At 42.3% G+C, this 25,949-nt stretch overlaps 1 protein-coding gene across 1 annotated transcript in view; it reads right to left on the reverse strand.

Annotated features, from left to right (window-relative positions):
* csmd2 (CUB and Sushi multiple domains 2) overlaps positions 1-25,949 on the reverse strand; it is a 241,593-nt gene that overhangs the window by 19,089 nt on the left and 196,555 nt on the right. Inside the window, exons 44-58 of the mRNA XM_073463092.1 lie at positions 23,824-24,001; positions 22,032-22,177; positions 21,866-21,946; positions 20,366-20,479; positions 12,909-13,097; positions 11,656-11,802; positions 8,970-9,158; positions 7,591-7,776; positions 7,255-7,449; positions 6,764-6,937; positions 6,486-6,659; positions 5,622-5,795; positions 1,835-2,023; positions 1,416-1,589; positions 102-284 (exon numbers count right to left, since the gene is read on the reverse strand). Coding sequence (XP_073319193.1) covers positions 102-284; positions 1,416-1,589; positions 1,835-2,023; positions 5,622-5,795; positions 6,486-6,659; positions 6,764-6,937; positions 7,255-7,449; positions 7,591-7,776; positions 8,970-9,158; positions 11,656-11,802; positions 12,909-13,097; positions 20,366-20,479; positions 21,866-21,946; positions 22,032-22,177; positions 23,824-24,001 — 2,493 coding nt within the window. The remainder of the gene's footprint in view (positions 1-101; positions 285-1,415; positions 1,590-1,834; positions 2,024-5,621; positions 5,796-6,485; positions 6,660-6,763; positions 6,938-7,254; positions 7,450-7,590; positions 7,777-8,969; positions 9,159-11,655; positions 11,803-12,908; positions 13,098-20,365; positions 20,480-21,865; positions 21,947-22,031; positions 22,178-23,823; positions 24,002-25,949) is intronic.

A 25,949-nucleotide genomic window follows, 5' to 3' on the forward strand; every position in this document is an offset into this window, starting at 1 on the left:
ACTGCTGTATGAATGGGATCCATCATCACCTCCTACCATCCCATGTTTGCCAGAGTAGACAGCAAACACACACACACTCAGTACATGTATGTATTCCTTACCATGACACTCAGGCTGGGTGCCGAGCCAGGTCCCGTTGTTCAGGCAAGTTCTTTCCGGTGAACCCCTCAGCATGTAGCCGGGCTCGCAGCTGAAGCGGACAACACTGCCTACTGTAAACTCTTCTCCCAGACGGATACCATGCACAGGAACACCTGGATCTCCACAAAGCCCGGCAGAATCGCCTGGAAAATTTGAAAAATATTTTTCACAATGACGCTATTGCTCATGTGGAGAACATAAGAGGGATGTTTTCATATTAAAACAATAAAAATGTGATTTTTCGGGATTACAACAGAAACACAGACCCCTTCTTCCACCCAACTGCCATCCAACAGGAAAATAATATAAATCCATTTTCATTATGTCTATATGTTCAACAGGCAGAAAATGTGCAATATCAAACTATTTTTCATTTATTTATTACATCCCGACATATATTTTGCTTCATAATTCCACATACTCAATTTAAAACAATCACAAACAGTTTAGTACTGCTGTATGCTGCTCTCGCTCCTCATTTTACAAGGCGCTGGTCAAAATCTCTTTAACTGCACATAGCCAAGAAAGCCAGGCAAATCTTTAAAAAAAGGTTGTGTTTATTGCCTGTTTAGAGAATACTAGCCATCCCCGGAGATATACAGTATATGAATGTCATGAATTGTAACATTAAACTGTCAGCATGCTATTTTACTGTTGGCTTGTGTGTGCACTAGTCTATGTATTTCTGCCACTTTCTGTCTTTGCATGTTTCTATCACATATTTGTGAATGTGCCTATGCATATTTGCATATGAGGACACCCCCCAAGGCCTTTCTCATGTGTATGAGGTATACTAGATGTCGTGAAGCATATCGCTGTAAAGGAAGACAGTCTATGGGGGCTCATGTCTTTATAGTGCTTCATAACCCAGCTGAGGTGTGGGCGGCCATGTTCCTTAGCCTGATAGGAGCAGATTAAAGCAGGTTTTATGGAGGACACTCACTTTGCCCTTGAGCTCCATCTTTGGTCCACCTACTTTGCTAACAGCTGCCACCCAAACCTTTTATTTGTTGGCCTGGCATTATGAGGCCATTGGCGTGAATGGGTGCTGATAATACATCTGAATTAATAAAGTATTACAAGCAGGAAGCTAAACAAGGGATGATGAGAAGGGCTAGAACAGCACAAAGTTTCAAAGTTCGAATGTGCTTGTTACAATCTTATAACTGAAGTTCATCTTGAACATTAAGATGTAAAGCTTTTACAAAAGAGGGTTATCTTGAGTTTTATCCTTCCGACCGTCACACAGTCAATCTGGGTGTAGTTTTCCGTACCAGAGCAGTGTGGCGGCGAGCCGCTCCACTGGCCGTCCAGCTGGCACATTCGTGTTGTGTTGCCCATGATGGTACGCTGGCCCATGCAGCTGTAGCGGATGACTGAGCCTACTGTCCGACGATCGCCTGAGATCTGGGCGTAGGGAGGCATGCTGGGGCGGTCACAGAGCACCACTGTCCAATCAGAGCAGAGAGATGAGAGAGAGAGACCAATGAAAACCAATGAACTGCTGCAAGGCCAACAGTGAAGAAGTGATAAATACAGCACATTTGGAATATACTGCTTTGTTTTAGCAACACTAACAGTCTACTTGTGTAGGGTGACATTGCATTTGTGTTGTGTTCGTCCGTCTTCTTTTTCAGCATATACAAAAAATATACAAGCAGCAGCCCTTACAACCAAACCCTGAGGTACTCACACAGGCACTTGGGCAGGGAGCGATCCCAGGTACCGTCCCCTTGACAGGAGATGGAGCTGGTGCCCAGCAGGTAGTAGCCTGGGTTACAGCGGTACGACACAGTGGTCTGGAAGCTGTAGCGATGTGGCCCGCTGGGCAGTACCTGCCTGATGCTGTTCTCTACATGGCCTGGCTCTGTGCAGTTGACAACTGGAAAAAGAGATGCAGAGAGGGGAAAAGGGTGAAGGAGCCGGAGAGAAAATGATGTGTAAGCGTTTGAGGTTCAATTTTACATTTGTACATTTGTATTTAATATTAGAACCTTTGTATCTGTGATCACTAAATTTAGATGTTTTAAATGACAAGAACAACAAGTGAGGTGTTTTTGTTTGTCTTATTACCGTAATAAACTATATTTTAATATTGACTGTATCACAGACCGTGAACATTTTACCATTTTACCCGCAGTGATATTTATCTTGCTTTTATTTTCTGTCTTTGTCCATTCCTTTCCTCAGCTTCTACTTCCAGCCATCCAGCATCCATCCATCCATCCCAATCCAAATGAGGTAGGAGGCAGACTCCGGAAATAAACATTTGCTTCATTAGAGCCAGTCTCCTGCTAGCCGCTGTGGTGCAGAGATGGTGATGGATGGGGAGCTCACAGGAGAAGAGGCACCATGTCAGTTTAACACCAGATGGAGGGAGTTAGGGAAAGGAAGAATGAGGGATGAGTGAGGAGCGAGGGACAGCAAGGGGGGTGCTGTACAGAGTTAGAGAGGAAGGGGGCCCTGATGGTGCAGAATATATTAAAATTCATGACAGAATGTCAGGCTATGACTGCCACCAGGACCAATTCATCTTTAGCGTCTCAGATACAAGACACAAACCAAACCTTACACTGTTTCAACAAAGTCTGAGCACACTGACTAACAGTTGCTGTCTAGTTTATACTGTGAAGCACAACTAAATGTGTACTATGATGCCAAAACTCTAATGGCTTCTAAAACACTGCCTGAGAGTGCCCACGCAGCCATTATGCCCCAGTTTGCCTTGCCAGTCTCGCCCCATGAGTGTGCCTTTGCCACAGCCAAAATGAACCCATTGTATGCTAATGTTCCTAAAAGCTCGCTCATTTTCATGCTCCCGAGCTGGCCAGCACAGCTAAATCACCCCCAAAATACCTATTATAATGTATTCCTTCCTGTAGAGCGCTGACCCGTGGCGCCATCATTTACAACTTCCCGCATAATAACACTACAAAGTGTATTTGAAGCGGTGGAGCTGCTACAGCACGAGATTTTCCAGGCTCAGAAATTCAGCTTTGAAAAAATGTGCTCGGGCAATTGGGGCTCAAAAGCGATCCAACAGTCATCTAAAAACGACTGACCTCCTGGTAAATTTGTGTGTGTGGCCCAGTGGGTAGGGAGAGAGGAAGTGAAAGGATGAAAGGGAAACGAAGAATAAAAGTGAGAGGGGAAGAAGGGCGAGGTAATTCATCTCTGTTCCACTCAGAAGTGGGGACCCCGGTCACCCTCTCCTCCTCTTGGTCTCCTGCCAAGTAACGGCCCTGTAAGTGGTGTGTCAGAGTGTGTTTTTTTTTCCCTGTCCAGTGTCTCTTCCCTTTTTATCGCTGAAAGACAAATAAACACACACGAGTCATCCAACGAAGGTGGTGTTGTGGCTCTGTTGCTGTGACTCAAATTGGTGGTGATTAGAGAGGGATAGGAGACTGGCTGGGCCGGCAGTGCTCTCCTACTCCCTGCATTATTGATGGAACCTACAGACTTTTGTAGTTAAAATCTGGACTGTGGAAATTATTACCTTTGTCTGACTGACTCCTGCCCCACCCTCACCTTTTTCTTTTTGCTGCCTTCTGTATCTATTGGCTGCTCTCTCTCCCTCCGAAAGAAAAGCAGATGGTTCGGCTTAGCTAAGGCTAAGGTGAGATGGATGAAGTGGATGTCATCACAGCACTTACACTTTTTAACTCAGGAAGGAAGTACATGGCAGACAGCAGAGCACACCTCACCAAATATGTCTCGAATGCTATAATTAAGGTGATAAATCTGATTGACACAAAGACCTCTAAGCTACTTATGTCTCAGCATCAACAGTGGGGATAATGTGCCATCAGAACAGACGCCCACACCCATGCACACACACATACAGAGGCTCACAGAAAATGCATCTCAGCATCTGCATGGAAACAAGGCCAATGCTAATATGATGTCACTATCGGAGCGAAGAGATTTAAGGCGTATGTCTGGGAGAAAATCTTGCCTGCTTATGCATGCAGCAGCCAAATGCGCTACCTCTTTTTTTAACAACTGAAGAAATATTCCTGTGAGACTTGTAACCTCCTCATCCCTTCATAGATGTCTCAAAAAAAAAAAAAAAAAAAAAGGCCAAATCCTTTCTCTCCTCATTTAAAACAAACTCATAAGTCAATCCGTCACCGGTTCTGTCACTGCCTTGTCACATTCAGGGCTCGACCTTGCGAGCGCCCTTTCTGTGCCTGTCACAAAGCCCTCAGTTAGTGGGGACTTAGAGACAGACGTGGGCGACGAGATACATCGCTTGTCGCAAAACACTGCCAAATTAAAAGTCCTTGCCTCGCTTATTCAAAGCAGAGCAGGGTACTTCTTATTCTGAGCAAAAGCCGGGGTGCGGGTCTCCAAAGGCTGCTGTCTTTCATACGAGCTCAAGGACCCTGTGATTGTTTTTGGCTGCTTCTGCATGGTTATTAACCAAGTTTGTTTCCCTGACAGACAGGTGAGCCTTAGGGTGCAGCAGAGGTAGCTAGGCTAAGAGGAAATAACATCAAATGTAAATATTATCCGGAACCTCCATGGACCATGTAGTTGAGACCATGGTAATTAAATAATCCAGGCTTCTCTTTGGTTTTTCATTTCAATTTCCCCTAATATGCATCGTTTAAACTCTTCCTCCCTCCGGGTGTCTCTGAGCTTCATCTCGCTGTCTCTGTGATTGGGGTCATCTTTGGTCACACAAGATACGACCTTGCACATTACAATAGGTAATTTAATACCTACCCACACAAATGGATGAGAACACAAGAAGAGAGCCACACTGATACAGTTTTTGACAACATCAGTCAGTGTCCCTGAGCCCATGTAGCAATATCCTTTATACAATCATGTGTTCGACAAAGTGGTGAACCTCACTCCACGTGGACGACTGAGCTTTTTGAGGAAGCCCCTTTTAAACCCAAACATGATACCTTCACCTGTTACCAATGAACCTGTTTACCTGTGAAATGTTCCAAACAGGTGAATTTTGAACATTCCACAACTTTCTCAGTCTGCTGTTGCCTCTGTCCCAACTTGGGACAACCTGGCATCAAATTCAGGATGAGCATATATTTACAAAGCCTTGTTTAGATAAAACATTAAATATATTGTTTTTGTACTGTTTTTAATTGATTATATATCAGAAAAGATTAGAAAATTATCACACGGTGTCCCAACTTCTTTGGAATTGGGTGTGAATTTGTATAAGATGTATGAACATACAGATTTTGAAATTATGGAGGTGTCAGGAGAAAATTATTTGATAAAGTGTTCTCTCATATTAGTAATTTGCTCGCTCACTTGACAAATTGCACAACTTTGTGGCCTGAAATTGCTTTTTAAAAACAATTTACTGCCTCCTGACAGGATCAGGCACATATTTCCAAGCTGTGCTGCCCATTTGAATTTATCCTTTCATTCATTTGAAGGCATGAGGTTGTCCACAAATCATAGATGCATTGACTGATAAGCTTTGGCATCTAGTTGACACTTACTTTTACACCTGGGGAGGGCGTTGCTCCACTGCCCATTGGCCTGGCAGGCAGATTTTACAGCACCCTGCAGAACATATCCAGTGTTGCAGACAAAGCGCACAGCGTCATTTAAGTTGAACTGGGTTCCTTGGGTCATTCCGTAGGTAGGGTTGCCAGGATGACCACATGTGATGGCTGGGAAAGCCAAAGGAGAAAATGACACACAGGCAGAACAGTTTAATGAACTCTGTTTAATATCAAACACCTGAATCACTAATGTCACAACAACAACAACGCTGTATAGACACGACACTGAAGGTCGATGCTGAGTAGTGATCCAATCTCCAAAGCCAGAGGCCCTGCTGCAGGTGCATGTCTCTTTTTTGACCTCTGTTAAAACAAGTCTAGTAAAATGAGCAATATTATAGAAGAATACAGTGCAATATTGTGGGGTAATTGCCCTTTCATTGATAATGTCATGGTTAACATGAGACATGAGGCAAAAGGGTTTTTTACACTTTATGTTATGCATCAGATTGTGCAGGAGCTTGCTGTAAAAATGTTGAATAACTTTAATAAATTGGTGATCAGTACCAGAGGGTTTCAGTCTAATCAAGCTGAATCGGTGGCTGGTAGCTTATTAAGATCATCCCAAGGTAATATATGCACTTATTACAAATAATTGATCAGCAACACTTTTAATCTGAGAAAGAAGCAACTTTGATGTTTTGGGATTTTGTTTCTTTTTGGTGAGGCTACCTACCTCACCTGTGTTTCTACTAGTAGAAAATGTCAGTGTGGGGCCCTGCACTGTTCATCGAAGAAGTTTTGAAGAACCAATAGCTTTAACTTTAACTCAGGTAACTATTTTCTGTGAGCACTTACGGACACAGACTGGAGTGCGCCCTGACCAGCGGTGATCCTGTTCACAGATTCGCACCGATACCCCAATGAGACGAAATCCTGGGTTACACTGATACACAACGCTGCCTCGATAGTTATAGTTCTCCCCAATGATCTGTCCATTCACAATGGGTTCCGGCGTGCCGCAATGGCCAGCTACGGTTGAAGGAAGAAGAACTCACAGTCAGATTTATGTCTTTAAAATAACTTTTGGAGCAAATTGCAGGAGTTGTATCATTTTTGGGTGCTGAAGATCTCACCTAAACACTGGACCTGTGATCCACTCCAAAGCCCATTGGACATACACTCTCGTACCCGAGAGCCCACCAAAGTATACCCTGTGTTGCAGGAGAAGATAGCTGTGGCTCCATACACAGTCAGCGTTCCAATCTTGTTGCCATTTGGTGGAGTCCCAAGGTCCCCACAGGAGATGACTGAAATGAGTAAATAATATATATTACAAAACACCCATATGGTAAAATACAATCAAAACTTTTCATTTGAGTTCTGTTTGAAAAATTGTTTTGTTTTTTTAATTTATTTTGTTTTGGTTAAAAGATTTGTGCCTATTTAATCATATTCTCCTCCTAATATCACAGTGGAATAAGATACATTTGGATGCAATTATTTTTTCTTGCTTGACAAATTGCTTTTTTCTGGTGGATGATTTTCAATTTCTTATTGTGAATGAGAGTTTTAATTTAAGAAACTGTAGAAATATTAAACCATGTGATGTGTAGTGTCGACTCACTGTCGCAGACTGGACGTGGATCTGGGTAGTTCCAGGTGCTGTTAGCCTGGCAGCGAATGACCCTTTGACCCCTGTAGTAATATCCTGGGTCACATATGAGCATCATTATAGCATCGTATTGGTTTTGAGTTCCATAAATCAGCCTCCATCTCCCATGTTCCACAGCAGAGTGGCCGATGTCGGGGCAGGTCACCGCTGGAAGATCAGAGGATAAACAAACATAATTAAGTCAAATATCTACTCAGTCTGGTGCTGGTTTAACATCAAATATCACAGTAGTATGCCAAATTTGAGAGATTGTTCAGGTGAAAATACTGCAATAAGAGAAATACTCACGAACACATCTGGGAGGAGCTTCAATGGGGCTCCACCTCCCAGATTCCTGACAGATCACAGATGTAGTGACAGGCCCAGCGAGCCGAAATCCAGGATTACATTTGTATGTGGCCCTGGCTCCTAGAGAGAAGTCCTGACCCACAATACTGCCATTGACCGGAGGCACTGGCATCCCACAGGACATGACTGGAAGGAAAAGAGGGAAGTGGCCAGAAGGTAAGACCAAAAAATGCAGTACATCAGAGTGAAAGCACAGGTAGCAAAGTTTATTTTAACAGCCATCTTTGTATGCAGAGTGCCTCGCTCACAATGGGCTCCTGTACAAACACACTCCCAGAGCCACCATTGATGTGCAGTAAACATTAGCTCGGGCTGCCATCTGCACAATAGTAAACAATCAAGTCTAGAGAGAGCACATGCAATTCATGTGGAGATTACACCTGGTGCAGACTTGACCAGACACTGAATGGCTGCCCTGCTGTTCTCAGTTTACGCTTCAGCTAATACCGTTAACAAATCTGGTTGGAAACGAGACTTTCAAAGTAGGACTTTTAGATTTCACGGTTTTGTAATGGAAAATAATATGAACACAGGAATACACCATGATCAGCTATCCTATTCATTTGGGGTTTTTTGTCAAATAAAAAAACTTTCCAACTCCAATAAAGTGTCAATCTCAGTTGAGAGTAGATAATTGCTATTTTTTTATCCATCACTGAAAAAGAAAATAGCACAGTGACAAGCAGATAGCAGAGACTTTAACCCATGAGTCTGACATATCAAACAATTCAGCCCAGGTAAACCAAATATTATTAATCTGATTCAGTGTTATCATCAAAGCCATTCTGATGCACAGTGAAGTGAGCTTCCTTGAAGCATGCCTAAGGCTGAGGGGCTGTCGGTGATGGCACACTGTCAGCTGAAATCACACTTTGATCCAAAGCAAATGGATTCAGTGATAGTTTTTTCAATCAACTTAAATCAGAATGACTGAACTTACAAAATACTTTTGCTACAAAAATGTCTTCTTTCACTCAGCATGCCAGCTAAGCTACAAGTGTTAAAATCTTGTTTTCTTTGCACAGCTTGACGGTTGTTTCATCACTTTTGAAAAGTGTGACTAAATGCTGAATGAGTTTAGTCCCAATGATATGAGTTGCATGAAACGTGACGAAATGTAACTTAATTTAAGAAAATTCTTCTACATTAGCAGTGTGAAATAATCCTGTCTCATCTTGTTTTACCAAGCATATCTGTCTCACTTAAATTAAGAAAAATAAGACAATCTAGTCTGTTAAATTTCTGCATCTATGTTTTTCTGAACAACTTCCAACCCTCTAATCCTTCCTCATGACCTGCTGCTGTGATCGGGCCCTCACCTTGGCAAAGTGGCACTGGTGCATTCCACTGGTAGATCCCCTGTGCAGTCCGGGTGCATGAGGCACTGCTCTGGCCAATGAGCCGGAAGCCCTGGTCACAGCTGAAACGCAGGGTGCTGCCTAGCTTAGTGCCTGTCAGACTGTGCACTGTGCCATTAACAGGACTGTTTGGAGGGCTGCAGTAGGCCGCTGTGAAAAAAAGAAAAGAAATAGGTACAGATATAAATATGCATACCAATAAAATTGAGTGCAACAAGCATAAAATCCGAATAATGATGCAAGATGATGCAAGTTGTTGAGGAGTGAAGGATTAATGTGCCTTCAATAGCACAGAGCCCAAGATCTGTTTTGCATCTGTCTTCTACGCCTGGCATGGTAAAGGAGGATATGTATTAATACAAGCACTACAATACAATCTCTTTAAGGCAAAAACTGCAGACTAGAGACAAGGAAAATTGATTAAAGGAAACTATTGTTCTACAAAGCGAAACAGGAGTTTGTCAGCAGGAGCAAAGGAGGATCATAAAAGTGATGGATACATAATAACAGGAAGAAAGTATCTGTTTTTGTTTGTTGGCTAAATTGGTGGCTGCAATAATCGTTTATCATCCCCAACAGAGCCGGCAACAGGTCCATGGTTCCCATAGAATGAGGTAATCACAATAACATGTCATCAGTGCACACCTGCTGGAGAATAGAAAAAGAACACACAATGTGAAAACATTTAAGTAAATAGTGTGATGCAACAGGATGTGGCTATTTACATAGAAAATGGTAGTCGTTGTGGGGAGAGATTAGGATGGAAGTGGACCATGGACACAAAAAAAGCACATTAACCATTACACTTAATCACTGTGACCACTTTACTGTCCTATAAAAATGCAAATTCCCCCTCAAACCACTCACATGTGGCAGTGGGAATGGCCTTTCTTTCAAAGTCTGTGGGAATTTTTAGCACCGTGCAATCAGATAAAACTCCTTTACAGAATAAAAACTTAAAGCCATGCCAGCGGTGTAATATGTATTCAGCATTAATGAGATGTTGTTGCCTCACACAAATTGTTCCAGTGAGACAGAGATTGTGAGGCTTTTCAAGTGAGCTGACAGACCATTCTGTGGCACTGAAGAGATGGCTTTATGTGGAATATGACGCTGAGATTCACTAAGAAAGATTTCTTCGTAGATGATACACAGTAGGTGAACTTCAGGCTTTTGTGAAGTGTGACAATCGAGTTTGTCCTCTCCACAATCATCAAGGGATGGATTCACATTAATTGGTTGCTACATGAGTTAGGAATAGAAAAGCCAATGTTTAGAACCAAAGATATTTAAAACCAACTGAGCTACTGTACGCTCCTTTGCAAGACCTCCTCCTGTCAGTCACAGTGACTGGCGGCTCCTGAGTTCAATTCATCTTTTCTATCTGTGTCGAACTCATTTGCCACTCTTTCTGTGTACTTCGCTCATTCCCCCTCTCTGCCTGTTATAGTATAAAGCTTGTCTCACTGCAATCAGCCCTGCAGCTCAGAGGAATCAGATCCACATTGGCAGGTGACTGGATTGGAATAGATAATAGAGAGGAGGAGAAAGATGATGGGAGGAAGATGGTGATACATACAAAGGGAGGGACATATAAGCATTAAGAATCATTATGAAATGAGGTGATAAGAGAAATGGATGGCTCTGGATGGGGAGCATAGACAATTCACATGGGGAGTAGCTGAAGGACATGTCTGCAAAAACGTTCTTCTTCATACCGTTCCCCATTACCTTCTGCAAAGTGGTCACTAATTCTCCTGGGGTCCACACAAAAGCAAAAACAATAAAAAAAAGACAATTTAAAATCACACAGTAGCTATAAGACACGGAAATCCAATATAAGGCAAATATATAGATCAGAAAACAAGTGAAACTGTTGGTGATGGAGACAAGGTCCATGGTGACAAAACATGAACTGATGAAGAACACAGCAGAATACATGGATATGCCCGTACCATCTGTTACTTCCTCCCCACTAAGGTACTACAGAACTCCATATTGACCAAGGCAACTTGTGGGTTCTCAGCCATCACTTAGTCCTTCTGTCACTTAGCCTGCTATGGCAAAATCCATCATGGCTAAGGAAAAAAAATGGCAAGAGGGAAAAGTACAGAAAAACGACAGAACATCCGGTTGGGGAGACGAGAGCTCCACTGAGAGGAGGAGAGAGACGATTAGTCAATCTGGCTGAGTGGTGTTGATACAGAACGGAGGGAGCCTTTTAAATATTTACACAGTCATTATTCACAGCGAGTTATGCAGGTGTCGTATACCAACGGATCCTTCATGGGAGCAGGACAAAACAGAAGAATAATAAGCAATACAAGAAACAGTGTTTGCTAATTCCCCGGCCTGTGCTTCACAGCGAGTAGCGCCGCACATGCCTGCCACCCCCGTTAGGTTGTCATGGAGATGGGTCATATTTCCAGCTATTTCAGCTGCAGTTGGCAGCCCAAATCTTGGTCTTGTTGACACAGTAAACCAAAGGCACCTCTGATGAGATCGAATGTACAACCATGTCCAGAAGCGACAAAGCCAAACATCAATTTCTCAGAGTAAATCGATTTTAAATGGACCACTGAATTCACATTTAACATAAAAAAAAAGCTTGTGACTTCAGGGTAGTGTATGCCTGATCTTGACTCACCTGAGTAGCGTATCCGAAAGCCTTTGTGGCTGGTAGTGTGGTCAAAGGACCAGTGCAGGTAGACTTTGTTACTGGAGCTGGTGATGCTCAGTGGGCTGGAATAGTTACCACTGAGGGTAATCAGGAGAGGGCTCTGTCTGGAAGGGCCTGGTTGAAGAGAAGACAATTAAGAATCCAACTTTGAAACTCTTATGAATTTGTGCAAAAGAATAAGAGCACCAATATGTAGACCACCACCAGCACTGGGTCTTGAAAATGATTCCTTGTGATCTAAACACTTAAATCTGAAGAATAATTTAAATATCATGTTCTTGTAAATGCAAATTTATGGAACAGAGGATGTAATTTCCCCAAAAAATATTCCCATTTTGCAAGTTTTAATTTAGTTGAATCTGAATTTTTACATTAACACAATTTTCCCAAAGCGGTGGCTTTTGAGGGTTTGTGCATTTTGTTAGAATTGTGGCAAAAATAAAAATTTTCTCAGCTGCTAATTGCAGAAAAAAAGATTTCTTTCCACAATTGGCTTGGCAACCCTTAGGTTAGAAAATGTCTGTTCTCCTTCACTCAGCAGCAGATAAAAAGCACTAATCAGGAACAGTGGTGTGTACCACCGCCATTTTCTCAGAGCAGCTTGGCAGAAGTGCTGACTCTGCCTCTAATCACATGCAAATGTAAAAGACAGATGTAGATGATCTGTCACCATGAAAGGGAGCCTGTGTGATTTTCTGTTAGTAGATGTGGAAAGCTTTGTTAGGAACTGTAAATTCAGCTGTCTGGCTCATTTCAGCCTTTAATTGTGGATATTTGTGAAATAAAGTAATTAGCCGAGGAAGTGTTGGGTGAGGTGTCACAGGGACCTAAAGTCAATAGACTACTGAATAGTATACATAGTGAGCACCGCCCAGACCAGGAATGTTACAGGATGCTCAGTTCAACTATTCTTGAACAAATGATTATTTCATTGTCTATTAATCTGTTAATTATTTTCTAGATTAATCAATTATTCATTTGGTCTATAAAATGTTAAAAATGGTGAAATGATGTCCATCCCAGTTTCTTAAAGTCGAAGCTGATGTCTTTGAATGTCTTGTTTTCAGTCCAAAATCGAAAGCTTTTCAGTTGAATACAACATAAAACAGAGAAAATACAGATATAGATTATAGATGAATCTAAATAGTTTGGTGAATATTTTCTGCATCGACTGATCTGTAAGTCAACAAATCCTTGCAGTTCTGGTTACAGTGGCTCACCATCAAAGATCTCAAGCTCATCAAACTGACGGCTGGTCTGGAAGTGTTCAATAGTAAAGGTGATGTTGTAGCCAGGTTCTACTTTGACCACCCAGGAACAAGACTCAAAATGGGGGAAACCGCTGCCTGGTGACTGGCTCATGATGACACCCGTGGACGCTGTCAATACTTCATTCATGGGACAAGTCACTGTTGAAAAACAAAACAAGAAAAAAAAAAACACTTGATTAGTTTGAATTCTCGGAAAAATGGTAAGTTTTTGTTTTACTTTTCTGTGGTGATTTCATTATTGCACACAAGTCCTAAATGGTTCATTCTTTTTATCAAATTTAATTTACCTTGAAGCACAAATTGGATTGGTTAGATCCATATTGTTGTTGGAAGGCAACTCAATGCGACTAAAAGCATCGCTAAACTAATTGTCATTCTGGTCCTGATGCTGTCGCAGGAAACAAAGCTGTCAAATGATAAGTCAGTCCACAAAACGGCTTATATATTATATAATATAACTGACCTGCCATGAGCATCTTCCCTCCTCTTTGCACATTGTCAGTATGTGACATATGTGATGCTAACTTGGCGGCTGATGCTCACATCTGCCTGGAAGCCTTATAGCTGTGGCACGTCTGGGCAGACCACATCAATCTCAACTCACCCCCCTCCTCCCTACGATTGGTATTCCTGTGGGACATCTCCATGACACCCTTTGACATTTTCTAGTGGTTTCAGTCTGTATTATCAGACGTTACACAGCATTCCTGTCTGTTGTGAAGCTGTGAAGCCAACCTCTTAATCTGCCAGAGCTGTCGGCATACACAGTGGAACCCCCCAGAAAAAGCTGCAACATGAAAGGACACCGATGCTGCAACGACGACACAGTGCAACTGCGACATGTTTTTTTCCCCCTCCTATTGTTCTTGCTGCTCACCTAATGGGGCTGACTGCTGAAGAGGTAGAGTGTGAAATAACTCTTTCCACAGCAGAGAAACTTATCCATTTGTTTTTATTGTTTGGTTGTGATTGCTGTCTGTAGCTAAATAAGGTACCATAAATCTATATAAAGTAAATGTTTTCTGCATTCTAATGTATATCACAAAGAATCCTAAGGGCCTACATTGACATGCATTGACAACAGCTTGAACTGATTTAACATTGAAGCTGTGCTGGAGCTCAACTCAACAGATTGTTAAGAGCTTCACAATTAAGAAAAGACAATTTCAACTCACAGAAAAAAACATACATTTACCTCATTAAACACCAGCCAGAGGCTTTACTTGCAATAATAGCAGATTAAAAAAAAACACCATAAGATGCTACAAATGTGATTAAAAAACACTTCAAAGTGCATGTGACCAGGTACATTTTGTGCAGGAGTGTGTTAGTCAACCAAGTGTGACAACAAATTTAGCTGGTGATGTAAATGCCCCAGTTGTAATACCTGAGCCTGTTTTGCCTCAGGGTGAAGCAGCACTTGGAACTAGTGGGTCCTTCATTACAGTAGTGAAATACTGAACGCTCTGAATCACTTTCAAACAGCGCCTCATTTGTGGGATAGTGTGTGTAGGGGTATACACACTTGCTTTTGTGTATGCTAATAGGCCATGTGTTTGTGTCAATGCACTGTTGTCTTTGTGAGTGTGTCTCTTGGCTTGTTCCACCTCCCCTCTGTGTGTTTGTAGGGGAGGAGATTATCAAATCTACAGGAAAAAAAATATGGCAGACAGCCTGGGTTAAACAACATTTGCAAATAATTCTTAGCATTTGTTTTACCTTGCTTGGCAGGTCAACCAGGTGGGGCTAATTGCCTCAGGAAACCTCAGATAATGTCACTCATATATCATACAAATGTTGCCACAAGCAGGCCAACACTAAATTAGGCCTCAAAAAATGAGGATTTCCAGATTAACAGGGGCAAAAAAACTGCCACAGGATTGAGCCATCTCCTTTCCTTTTTATCTGTTGAGAGTTGCACATGTGAACTTACAGAAAAATGATGGTGGCCAAAGTTGTTATGACGTGAAGCGCAAGTGAATATTTTTAATTATCCTGGAAACACGAGTTTAGTTGGGTGGTGTTGGAGGATTTCGGCAAAACTCCAACTATGTATTGCACAGTTTGCCACGAGTTTGAGAGCAAGGCAGATAAAATTAAACATGACAATTAACTTGAGTCTTTGTTGTTATTTCATAACCACTAGCAGATAAAAGGGTCAAGTAAAAATTGACTTCAGGCAAGTGGATCTCTGACCTATTTGTATGTCGGGCAAGTGAAAAAAAACCCCACTACCATTGAACCCTGTTAACATCTGCAAGTGTGGTTTACCACAGGTCAATAAACTTTACTTTCTGGGGCTTATTAATGCCTTTATTAAATCAGCCACAGGAGAAAGATCACAGGCAATGAGCGGAAAGAAAGACAGAGAATGATATGCAACAAAAGTCCCCAGCTGGAATCAAACTCTCCGGCCACCAGGGTGCCCCAAGAAACAGTAGTTGTTACTCAGCAGCATACAGTAGTGGGAAAATAAAATTATTGTACTGACTCAAAACATTAAGGGAACATTTTGCAAATGGAAATGGGGGTTAATTTGCTGTTTGAGATTAAGATCTCAGAGAATGCAATTCCGGCAGCATGAACAGTGACACATACAATAATAGCACCATCATGCTGCATATGAAGTGGAAATTAGAAATCTACAATTTTAGTACTTTTTGCATCTAACTTTGGAAGAAGTGACAATAATCTATGCTCATCCCAAATTCCAAAAAGACATTCAACAAGCCTGTGAAATCATTTACAACCTCCAGCACCTCAGTGGGTGTGAGTCAAACAGCTTAAATCCATCACTGATAGTGAAACTGATTGCACCTGGAAGTGGCATATAAAATCTAAGAGTGAAGTTCATTAAACAATCAATTCTCTGAGCATGAGATGTATGCTGTCAGTGACCTTTCAGAAAGCTCCAACGTGTCTTCAAAACTGCTTTCAGCTAGTCTTGGAGCTGATGGAAAGAGACAGGCAGGGGCTCTTATCTATAGGCTGCTACTTATTAAACTAATCCACTTTGAAATGAAGCATCACTCTGTTTGGCTGTAAACAAAAGGGTATTAGGGGACAAATCTGACAGCTGGAAAAAAGCAGCTTCAACACTCAAGGTGAGATCAGCACTGATAGGGCTCAAAATTAAATTTCACTTTAATGAGACAAGGAATGGAATAAACCGGGAGCAGGAACGGCAATCTGTGAGATATCCCCTTCTGTTTGTGTATAAATTGTTCATGGTATACAACAGCTTCCCAATGAAATAATGCGGTGGTAGGCTTACGTTCAGACAAGCACAGATGCACACACATCTGCATCCATACACGCACATTCTGTGCACTCCAGAGTGCAAGTACAGACGTGCATAAATCCATCATGTATCAAGCTTGTAGTGCTGCTGAGATGCCTTTACTCATGTTGGTATTTAATTAGCATAAGCTGAGGAGTGATAACGAGCTGATTGAAGGGGATGGGCCACAACATAAGCATTAGCGTGGATCAGGACCTAACCCACTGAGAAGTTGGGGGATGACAATGAAGATGTGAAAAAGGGGCAGCTGTAATCCATTCTCTGGGGCTGAAAGAAGGGGGCTGGGTCAAAAAAAAAAAAAAATCTAGGAAACAAATAGGGAAATGAAGACAGAGCGTCGAGGGAGGCAAAAGGGAATGAGTGGGATGAAGAATGCTAGCTAGCTGGGAAACTAATGTGATGGGTGATTATGCAGGTTTTAACCAGAAATCTGTCTGGGGGATAAACACAGGGATTCTGAATCATCAGAGCTCATTGTGTTTTATTAATGAATTCAAGCAACACTTGCACTGCACTGATGCTGTTGCTTTCTGAACGTGTTGTTGGAACTCCCTGTGGTCTCAGCAGACAGCAGATTTAGTTAAGGACTGCAGGTCCAATACAACCCAGTTTAATCAAATGGCAGGCAAATCAAATACTGAACAAACCAACCGGTTGTTCCAATGGCAAGAATTATGAGAGGGAGGCTAAACGCATTTGCCATCGTGACTAGCAACAATACTCAAGAGCAGAGTCCTGCAACGGGTCGGGTACCCACGGGTACCCGACGGGTTACCCACAAAAACAGTTTCTGACAGTTACAAAATATATTCGTATAAATTAACAGGTATGGGCACGGGTGGAACTGAACTAACACGGGCGGGGCGGCGGGTAACTATTTTCATCATTTTATTGTGAAAAGCAGTGGCTTGACACTTGCGTGATACTTGACTAATTCCGGCTAAATAAACAACGTCTCGGCCACTGTCACTGAGCCGCCCACGCCAGTTAGCTGCTGAGCGTAATGGACGACATAAAATTGAAGTTGGCGAGTGGAGAATATGAAATTGAGGACAATACATCATCAAGGGCCAAGTTGGACGTCTGGGAAAAGTTTGGTTTGCTTCAAGACCAAGAAAATAAGTAGGTAGTGGCTACGCCGTCTGCAAGATGTGCAAAAAAGTTTTAGCTTTCGAGCGCCGCAAGCTAGGTATTTCGTCCCTGAGAAAACACGCAGAGACTTGTTGTGGGAAAGCCGCTGCTGGGTCAATTGAGAGATTCATTTCCAAAAGGAAAAATGAGGTCTGGCTGTGGTATGTTTTTCTTTTTTCCTTTTGCACAACGCACTTGTACGGACTGGTGCATGATTTTATTTTGAAGATTCAAAACGGAAGATGTTTATATGCAATGCCGCTGAATTGATGTTGTCTGTAGCCTTTATCACAAAGGTAAAAAATAAAGCGGTTAAAATGGAGTGAATTGTGTCTGTGCTGTTTATGTAATGACGGATAACGGGTCGGGTAACGGGTCCCTTTATTGACGGGCGGGGCTGGTGCGGGTTTCCAAAATTGGACCCATGCAGGACTCTGCTCAAGAGTGAGTTTGTGTATGAGGTGGTGGCTTTTATTTGTTGGCCTGTATGTCCGTTTTGAAAGAAATGTAAAGACAGAGAAAGACAGGTTAGGGTATAGATAGACATCTGTTGGTGACACTTTGTCGATGTGTTTTTAACCAGCCCCCGAAAAGCACAAAAAAGAACGGGGAATAAAGGGTACATGTGTTACGTAAGAACAGAAGTCTGACACTAGTGAGTCAGGGGAGGGAAGTGGTGAGCGAGGGAGGAGGGAGTGCAGAGGATGAGAGAGGATACTGGCCGAGCAAACAACACTGCAGAACCAGCTGTAGGTTCCAGTGCTGTTCTCTGGAAGACCGTCACAATGACAACATCCACTGCTGTGAAACCCAAAAACATGCTAGACTAGTTTGTGTGTTTATACAGTACATGTGTGAGTGTGCCGTTGAGTGGGGGGTAGCTAGACGTGCAGGGGAGGGTTGTGCTTGTCAGAGCTAGAAGTGGTGATTTGATAGGTGCAGCTGCAGCCGGCATGTCCCCTGCATTTCAATGAGCTGTGCACTTCGTCTCTTCACTGTCCTCCAACTACGTCTCTCTCTCTAGCCTTGCTTTTTTAATTCCTGTCCTGCTCCCACTTCTGCTTCTGCTGTTGTTCTGCTCATTTAGCAGTCTCTCTTCCATCTTTTCCAGACTGATGTTTGTCTTTTTCCTTAAGGATTCTGCTTGTTCAAAGTAATCTCACACTGTTCTCTTCCTATTTGTTTATTTTCAACGCTCTTCTGTCTCCATCCAATCTTCTCCTCTTCCTTCACACTTTTTGTCTCACTTCTCAACACTCTCGGCCTCCTCACACTCAACTCCTGACTCCCTTAGCTCTTCTGATGGAACTGTTTGTCCCCAGTATAATGTGTCTCTCAGCAATAGGGGAGCAATTAATAGGCCACACAAGTCATGAGCACAAGTGCATATGTACTGAACTTTGCTGAAATTCACTGCAAATTGCAAGTAAATACATTTGACTGTTGCTGAACTTTTCATTTCAAAACAACACACAGATTTGTTTAGCATAGCTAGGCAACGCTGTGTGCAAAGCATGATGTTTTCACAATTCAAAAACCTGTGAATGGCAACATCAGTGGATGCTTTCACCAGGGTTAGCTGGCAAAAGACAGGACTCCATAGGGGTAAAAATAAATAGAGACAACAAATTTCTGGATGTCCCCTTTTCCTTTGTTCTCACTTGAATTTTGAGACTTTCAGTCCCCTATGTTGTGCCTCTCACCGTGTGTCCCGGTACGTTGTTCCACATCTTCATTATTGGCCTAGAGATGACTCCTATTTCCCTTTTGTTGCCCTCTTTATTTAGCCTTACCCTTTTATCTCCCTCTGTTTTTCACCTCATGCTGAGAGCATTTGTATATTTTTCCTTATTAGTACGCCTTGCATTTATCAAATTTTGCCTTCTCTCCCTCGTACATCAAAAGCCCGGAGTGAAACAACGATAAAGAAAGACACAAAAAAAGGAATGAAGATGTTTTAAAACAGAAAGTAGAAGAATGAAAGATATATGCTTTTATGATATTCTGAAGCAGAGAAAAACAGTGGGACCCTTATATGCACCCAGTCTCTAGCCCAGAGGAAATGTATCACACACAACATGCAGTATGATGATGATGCGGTGTGTTGGGAACACTGCACTCATTGATTCCTTTGGGAGGACGATATCTCAGCATGTAGACAGCACTACAACAGCCACCCTCAGCCTCATGGGAGCCAAGTATCATCCACAGAGATGGAAAAGGCTACCAAACTGATATGTGGCTGCGGCTCGATGACTACAGGCAGAAAGAGTACCCATGGGATCCAGAAATAAGGCAAAACTAAAAGTAGTGCACAAGTCTCTGATTAGAGGAAAACTATATTGCCTACCTATAACCCTGCCGAAAATACAGTCGCAGAAGAACTTGGCCTGTGTTGTGATTTATTTATGAAACAATTTGTGATTGACAGAAGACATTTTTTGCAAGGACTACAGCACTTTAACATATTAACAAACTTCCTGTGCACACTTATAAATGGATAAACCGACAAGTTGGAAAGTCTGAGTTAGAATAGCTTGCGAGCGAAAACACAACAGGGCTATAAAGGCAGACTAGTGAGTAGATGAGGTCTCATATTTGTTGTATAGACGTTTAATGTCCCTGACAACCTATGTACCCTCAATACGCCAGCTGTTAGCAACTGCTTTTTTAAGACACATACAAGCTCAAAAAATCATACACGGGGTATTTTCTTACAGATTTTATGTTGTGTAACAAGACATGAAAATCCCATAAATCTATGTAAACCACAGACCTTAATCCAGAACCAAAACTCACTTCCGAGTTTTAAGGCTCGTCCTGCAGTATTCTTTTGTTTCAATGTTGGCTCACTGTGCTGCAGGTGTGTTTAGACTTTTGAATATCTTATTCTGCCTATATAACCACATCATCTTGTTGTCAGCCACGTTCAGCCATCGATATTTCAGGTTTAAAGCCTCACTCAATCACTCACCATCACATGAGGGTGGAGGCCCTTCAAACTCCAAGTGCGTCCCCAATCGGCAGGTCAGAATGCTGTTTCCACTCAACTGGTAGCCTGGAAGACATCGGTAGCGCACTATATCACCTGAACAGAGAGAAATGGAGAAGGGAGAGGTTCAGTCAATGACGATTCAGAGATGGTGGCAACAATCCATATGATTGATACAAACCACAATGTTTTCATACACCACAGCAGTGTTCCTTTGCCAGGATACTGGATATGAGACAGAAGTAATCATGATCTAATGTTTGTCTCAGTGAAAGAAAAAGTTAACAGTGGGGAAAAGTACCATAATAAATCCCCACTGGGGATCCTATAGATGAAACACTAGTGTTGCTGCCTTTGTGTGTCTGAATAATAATGAGTCGAGGAGGTATGCAAATAAACAGATAAGGAGAAATAATCTCCATTGTCTTCTACAGGAGAGAATGAGAGCACCTGCATCAAATCCCTCTGGCTTTCTCATTATTTTGTCATAATCATTTATACTGCAGCCTCAAAACTCCCTGGGTTATGTAGTTTAGGTGTGAGTCTGCATTCACTACCACTGCCTTATGAGATTTGTAGTCAATAACTGAGTCAGTGAACCTGAGGCAATGCAAACTGACAGTCAAGTTAATAAGCAGTGTTGGGGTCGTTACTGAAAAAAAGTAATCCATTACACAGTACTTTTTAAAAAAGTAATGCCTTACTTTACTTTGTTACTCGCTGCTTAAAGTAATTAGTTACACTACTAGTTACATTACTTTTGGATTACTCCATGACATCACCTGAGATGCACCATACCTTAATTGCCAATTAACACTATAAAATTAAACAAGATGCTTTTGTTGCTAATTTTTGCTCAAAGTCAAGCCTTGCCTGTTTTGTTGGTGTTGGACTCGGCAGCATCTTCTCTTCAGCATCACTCTCGGTCTGATCTTTAGCAGCCACTAGCTTCATGCTAGCATGTTGCCGCTGCAGGTGCTTGGTCAGGTTGGAGGTTGTGTTGGCAGCGGTGGATAGCTGTTTCTGCCCCGGGCACAGCTTACATTTCACAGTCAAATTTTTTTCTTTTCTTTCTACAAGTTCGAAGTAGTGGCCGAATTTCCATCTCTCAAATGATGTTTCCATTCTGTCGCCTCTACTCTCCTTCCTCGTCTTCGTCTTTCGCTCGTCTTCTGCTCCTGCTCGAGTCACGTAACGAAGGAGCGTTGCGTAAGCACGCATAGAAAGGGACGTTTGATTTGTGTTTTCAGTCCTCCCATAAAGAAGCGCAAGTAACGAGATAATTTTTTCGTAACTGTAATGTGATTACTGAAGTTATCAACAGTAATACCCCCAACACCGTTAATAAGTAAGGTGAATTTAACAATTCCACAAGTCAGGATGGGACCAACATGTAATACCAAAGTAGTGCCTTGACAGCAGTACTTGTGCGCATCTATATGTGTATGGATATGTCCTTTTGTGACAGTGTTTCCCACCTACCAATTTTGAATTCTTTGCTTGCCATCAGGATCTCTGCATTAGGAATGATGGGCGGTGGCAGGCAGAACTGTAGTCTGTAAGCTGTAAAGACATGGAGGGAATCAAACACAGAATATGTGCAAAATATCTGGTAGAAATAAGGATCAAGTGAGTGAGTTTTACATACCTTGATAGTTGATATGAAACAGTCCACCCTTCTCTGTGTTACTACGGAAACGTATCAGTACTTGATTGGATGTGCTACTGGGCGGATCATTGGGCTCTCCATCGGTGAACACTCCCAGTTTCCTGGCTGTCTCCTGTGGACCATCCCTAAAGGGAAAAAAAGGTCACAGGTCAACTGTTACTTCAAATATAACATCACACTTGAGGAAAGTAATGATAATTAACCATGGAGATTTTCTGTCAGCAGCCTCTTATCCAATGCTAAAACACCTCGTGGCTCTGTGACGCATATCAGTGAGAAAACCAAACAACACTACGTGCCAGATTATAGTCGAGCGGCTTCCAGCAGCAGAGTATAACCAAGCTGCTCACTTCATCATACCCAAAGCAATTACTCCAGGCTGCTCTGGGTGATTATGTTGAAATAAGGTAAAAATTACAGATAAGCATGGAATGACAGGTCTGGATTGCGCCGTCCCTGCTAACTGCTATCCAATGGGAGTGTCTCTGGAAGCTGTGGCCCAGCCTTGGCAGTCCCCTGGCGTGGCCATGGCCGATTAAGCCAGCTCCCAGATTCCTGCCGCAACCATTCAGCTTAAAAACCATCTGTCTTTGGCTGTCAGACTGGGCATGGGAGATTACAAGCAGCTCTGGAAACGGCTGGCTAGGGACTGCTGCCTGACAGCACTCTGGCCAAGCCGCCATTACGGGGCCCATTTCCTTGGCTCAGTAGTTCAGTGGATAGATACACAGCGGTGGTAACTGGAAACTGGGGAACATGATAGTCCCCATCTTGGCGCTGCATGAGCTTGCTGGGAAAGATCAACACAGCCGGGGCCGTTTACAGAAGAGCAACAATATGACAGAAAATAGACATTTTGGCTCACTTCGGCCATGTCGACTTTGTGACACAAACTCTCCACAGACTAAAGAATCTTCACACAGATTTCTATAAGCAGCCTACTCCGTAAAACATAGATGTCACCCGACGCCATGTGGACTTTTCATGTGGTCGTCAAGTTGCCAGGTTGGCTGCCAGTCATATCTCCGGTCTCACAGAGAGCTGGGACCTTTGGAGCTTGTCTCAGGGAGAGGGGATCAACTGGGACTGGCAACCATCATGCATGCAAAATCCTGTCTTTGGTTGCACATATGGCAGGGCCTAGCCATGCATTATGGAGGTGATGAAAGGAAGCTTTACCCTTTGATACCCAGTCAGGCAAAAAGACATACACCTTCCAAATAAACGCCCTGACACACACATTAACAAGAAAACAAGAGCACACACATATTTCCACCAGCCAAAACCTACTCTCAGTCTCCCTCTCTCTTCTTTTTACACACACTTATTTAAAGAGGTGGGAAACATATTCCACCGACTGCTCTGATTGATCCTCCATGGCTTATTGCATTCACTACCTGTAAGGGTTTGGGATACTTCCTGCAATGCAGTAGAGGCGGATATGGAAAAAAGGTGGAGGAGTAACAGGTTGAAAAGTAGTGGGTGACAAGGCATTGAAAAAAGGGACTGAAATTAAAGGCAATGCAGAGGTGATAATAATGACAAAATGGAATTGCAAGTAAATTAATACATTTTGATGGCACTTTGTTACATGAAGTTTGGAGTTTGGCCTTGAGATGATGGTATTATGAGAAAATTGGTGAAAATATAATTTCAGCTTACCCACAAACAAAATTTAACATCTTCAGGTATTTTAAAAGGCTCAAAATATACACAGTATTCTAATAAAAGAAACTTCAACAAATCAAACAAACAAATCACTTCTTCTTACCAGACAGTGATGAAGTCGTGTGGCCCATGAACCTGAAGCAGGGTGAAATTGAGTTTGATGCCGAATCCAGGAGGCACGGTGATCAGCCAGGAGCAGTCCGCTGAGCTAGGGTACTCCTCTGGGTAACCAGGGGAGAAGATGGTCCCATTGTCTGATGTGATGTTCCCACCACATGGCACTGAGGGAGGGAAGGGAAAGGGCGAAAGAGAGGAAGAGTGTATATATATATATATATATATATATATATATTTCATATACATATATATATATATTTATATCAGTGGGACAGGAATACAACAGGACAGATTCATAATTCAGCAGCAATCGGTGAAAATAGGGGATTTTTCATCCCCATCTTCTTCCGCTTCCCTTCTCAGTGTCTCTCTCCCCCTCTCCTTCACTCTTCGTCGAGTGCCCAGGCGCTTGTCTGAGCTAAAGATTAGCCAGTAAAGCCTGTTAGCAAGTGGGGACTTGGATGGAGTGTTTTGCTAAGATAAGGCCTCAACCCTTTCCCACTGGGGGTGAAGAGAGAGAGTGCAGAGATGAGGCAAGGGGTTAGTGTGGACTGGGCTCTTGAGGTTTGTGTGTTTTTGTACAGTATGCGTGTAAGGGGTGGATATGCATGCATGTGTGCGCGGGAACAGGAAAGTTAAAACAGCATGTGGATGTCAGTAATGAAAGCACCATTACCTCACAAGTCAACTAATGTGAAATATATCGGGGTTAAAAAAATACACTAACACTCACTCAGACATAAGATCCCCCCCCCATCCAGCCTCAAATCTTCATGCATTGAAAACCGTAACCATATTTCAAACATTCCTCAGGAACTCTAACCAACTTAACGATTACAAAGCTTAACATTCCCTTAGAGAAACCCCGTATGGTGGAGCGGGAAAAATCAGGAAGGAGTGGTAATCGCAGCAGTGCAGAAATCTCAAGCAACCCATACACAGCATCCAGCTTAACGGCACACCCATGGATGCCTATGGGTGTGCAATCATTCCCAAAGCAGAGATTGCATGTTTTATCCCTCTGTTTCTCTCTCAGGTTATATGTGTGTTCATGCTATACAGATGCCTGCTTTAGCCCTGTGGCTGATAGGCCACTCTGCTCCTGGCTCACCTGTTAAATGAGCTATCGATCAGACAATTGATTAAACCCAGGACACTCTATGTAGTTGGACCTCTGGCTCATGGCATCAACTGGCAAGCTACTTAAACCGTATGTGTAAAGAGGGTGTTGTTGCTTGAAGGGTTAGCTGGGAACTGCAAACTTGAGACAGTGTTGCATTTTTCTTAAAAACAAAATGGTAAACAGTAAAGGACAATATGCTGTATACAAATATAGCAAATGGATTAGGGATGACAAAGGACGAGGAGATGACACAGCCAAGGTTAAGTGAGGAGAAAAGTGGAAAAAAAGGAAGGACATAGAGCAAAGCATTTTATAGACACAAGGTGGTGTGATGCTGATGCCAAGACAAGAAGGTAATTAAAGGTAAGGTGACAAAATACATGTATATGTGTAGCTCATTCATCTCCGGGGAAAATCCATGTAAACACTGTTGTGTTGTGTGTTGCCAACATTGCTATTCACAGTATTATCTGGGAGGAGCTGTGCTACAAAGATAAATACATTTAGTTTACTGAAAACTGAGACATTTTGTCATTTGCAGTAAGTTTAAATCTAATATGTCAATAAAACAATAAAGCAGCAGTGTGTATGTGTGTGTGTGTGTGTTAAGATATATTTATGCCATTAACAGTGAAGCATCTCTAATCACTTCATCTCCTGGTACATCACTTCCTCGCACCAGGTCACAGCCTTAATGCCAATGTAATTACACTCACAGTCAGAAGCATCAGGCTATCTTGTCCTGGTCATTTTAGAAAGCAAATGCATAGAACATTGCCCAAACACACACACAAACACTTTTCACATATATGTTGTCATTTTCAGCTAAAATGCACACACAAAAACATGTAAATATATGTGAAGAAGTTGAAATACACACTATTACACTGTTATGTGTATATTAAATGCTGTATATTATCACAGCATATTGCATTGGTACAAGATGTATTGGAATTGCATACATTATTATATAAATACATTTTGCATTG

This window comes from Pagrus major, chromosome 3, assembly GCF_040436345.1.
Source record: "Pagrus major chromosome 3, Pma_NU_1.0".
Taxonomy (NCBI): Eukaryota; Metazoa; Chordata; class Actinopteri; order Spariformes; family Sparidae; genus Pagrus; species Pagrus major.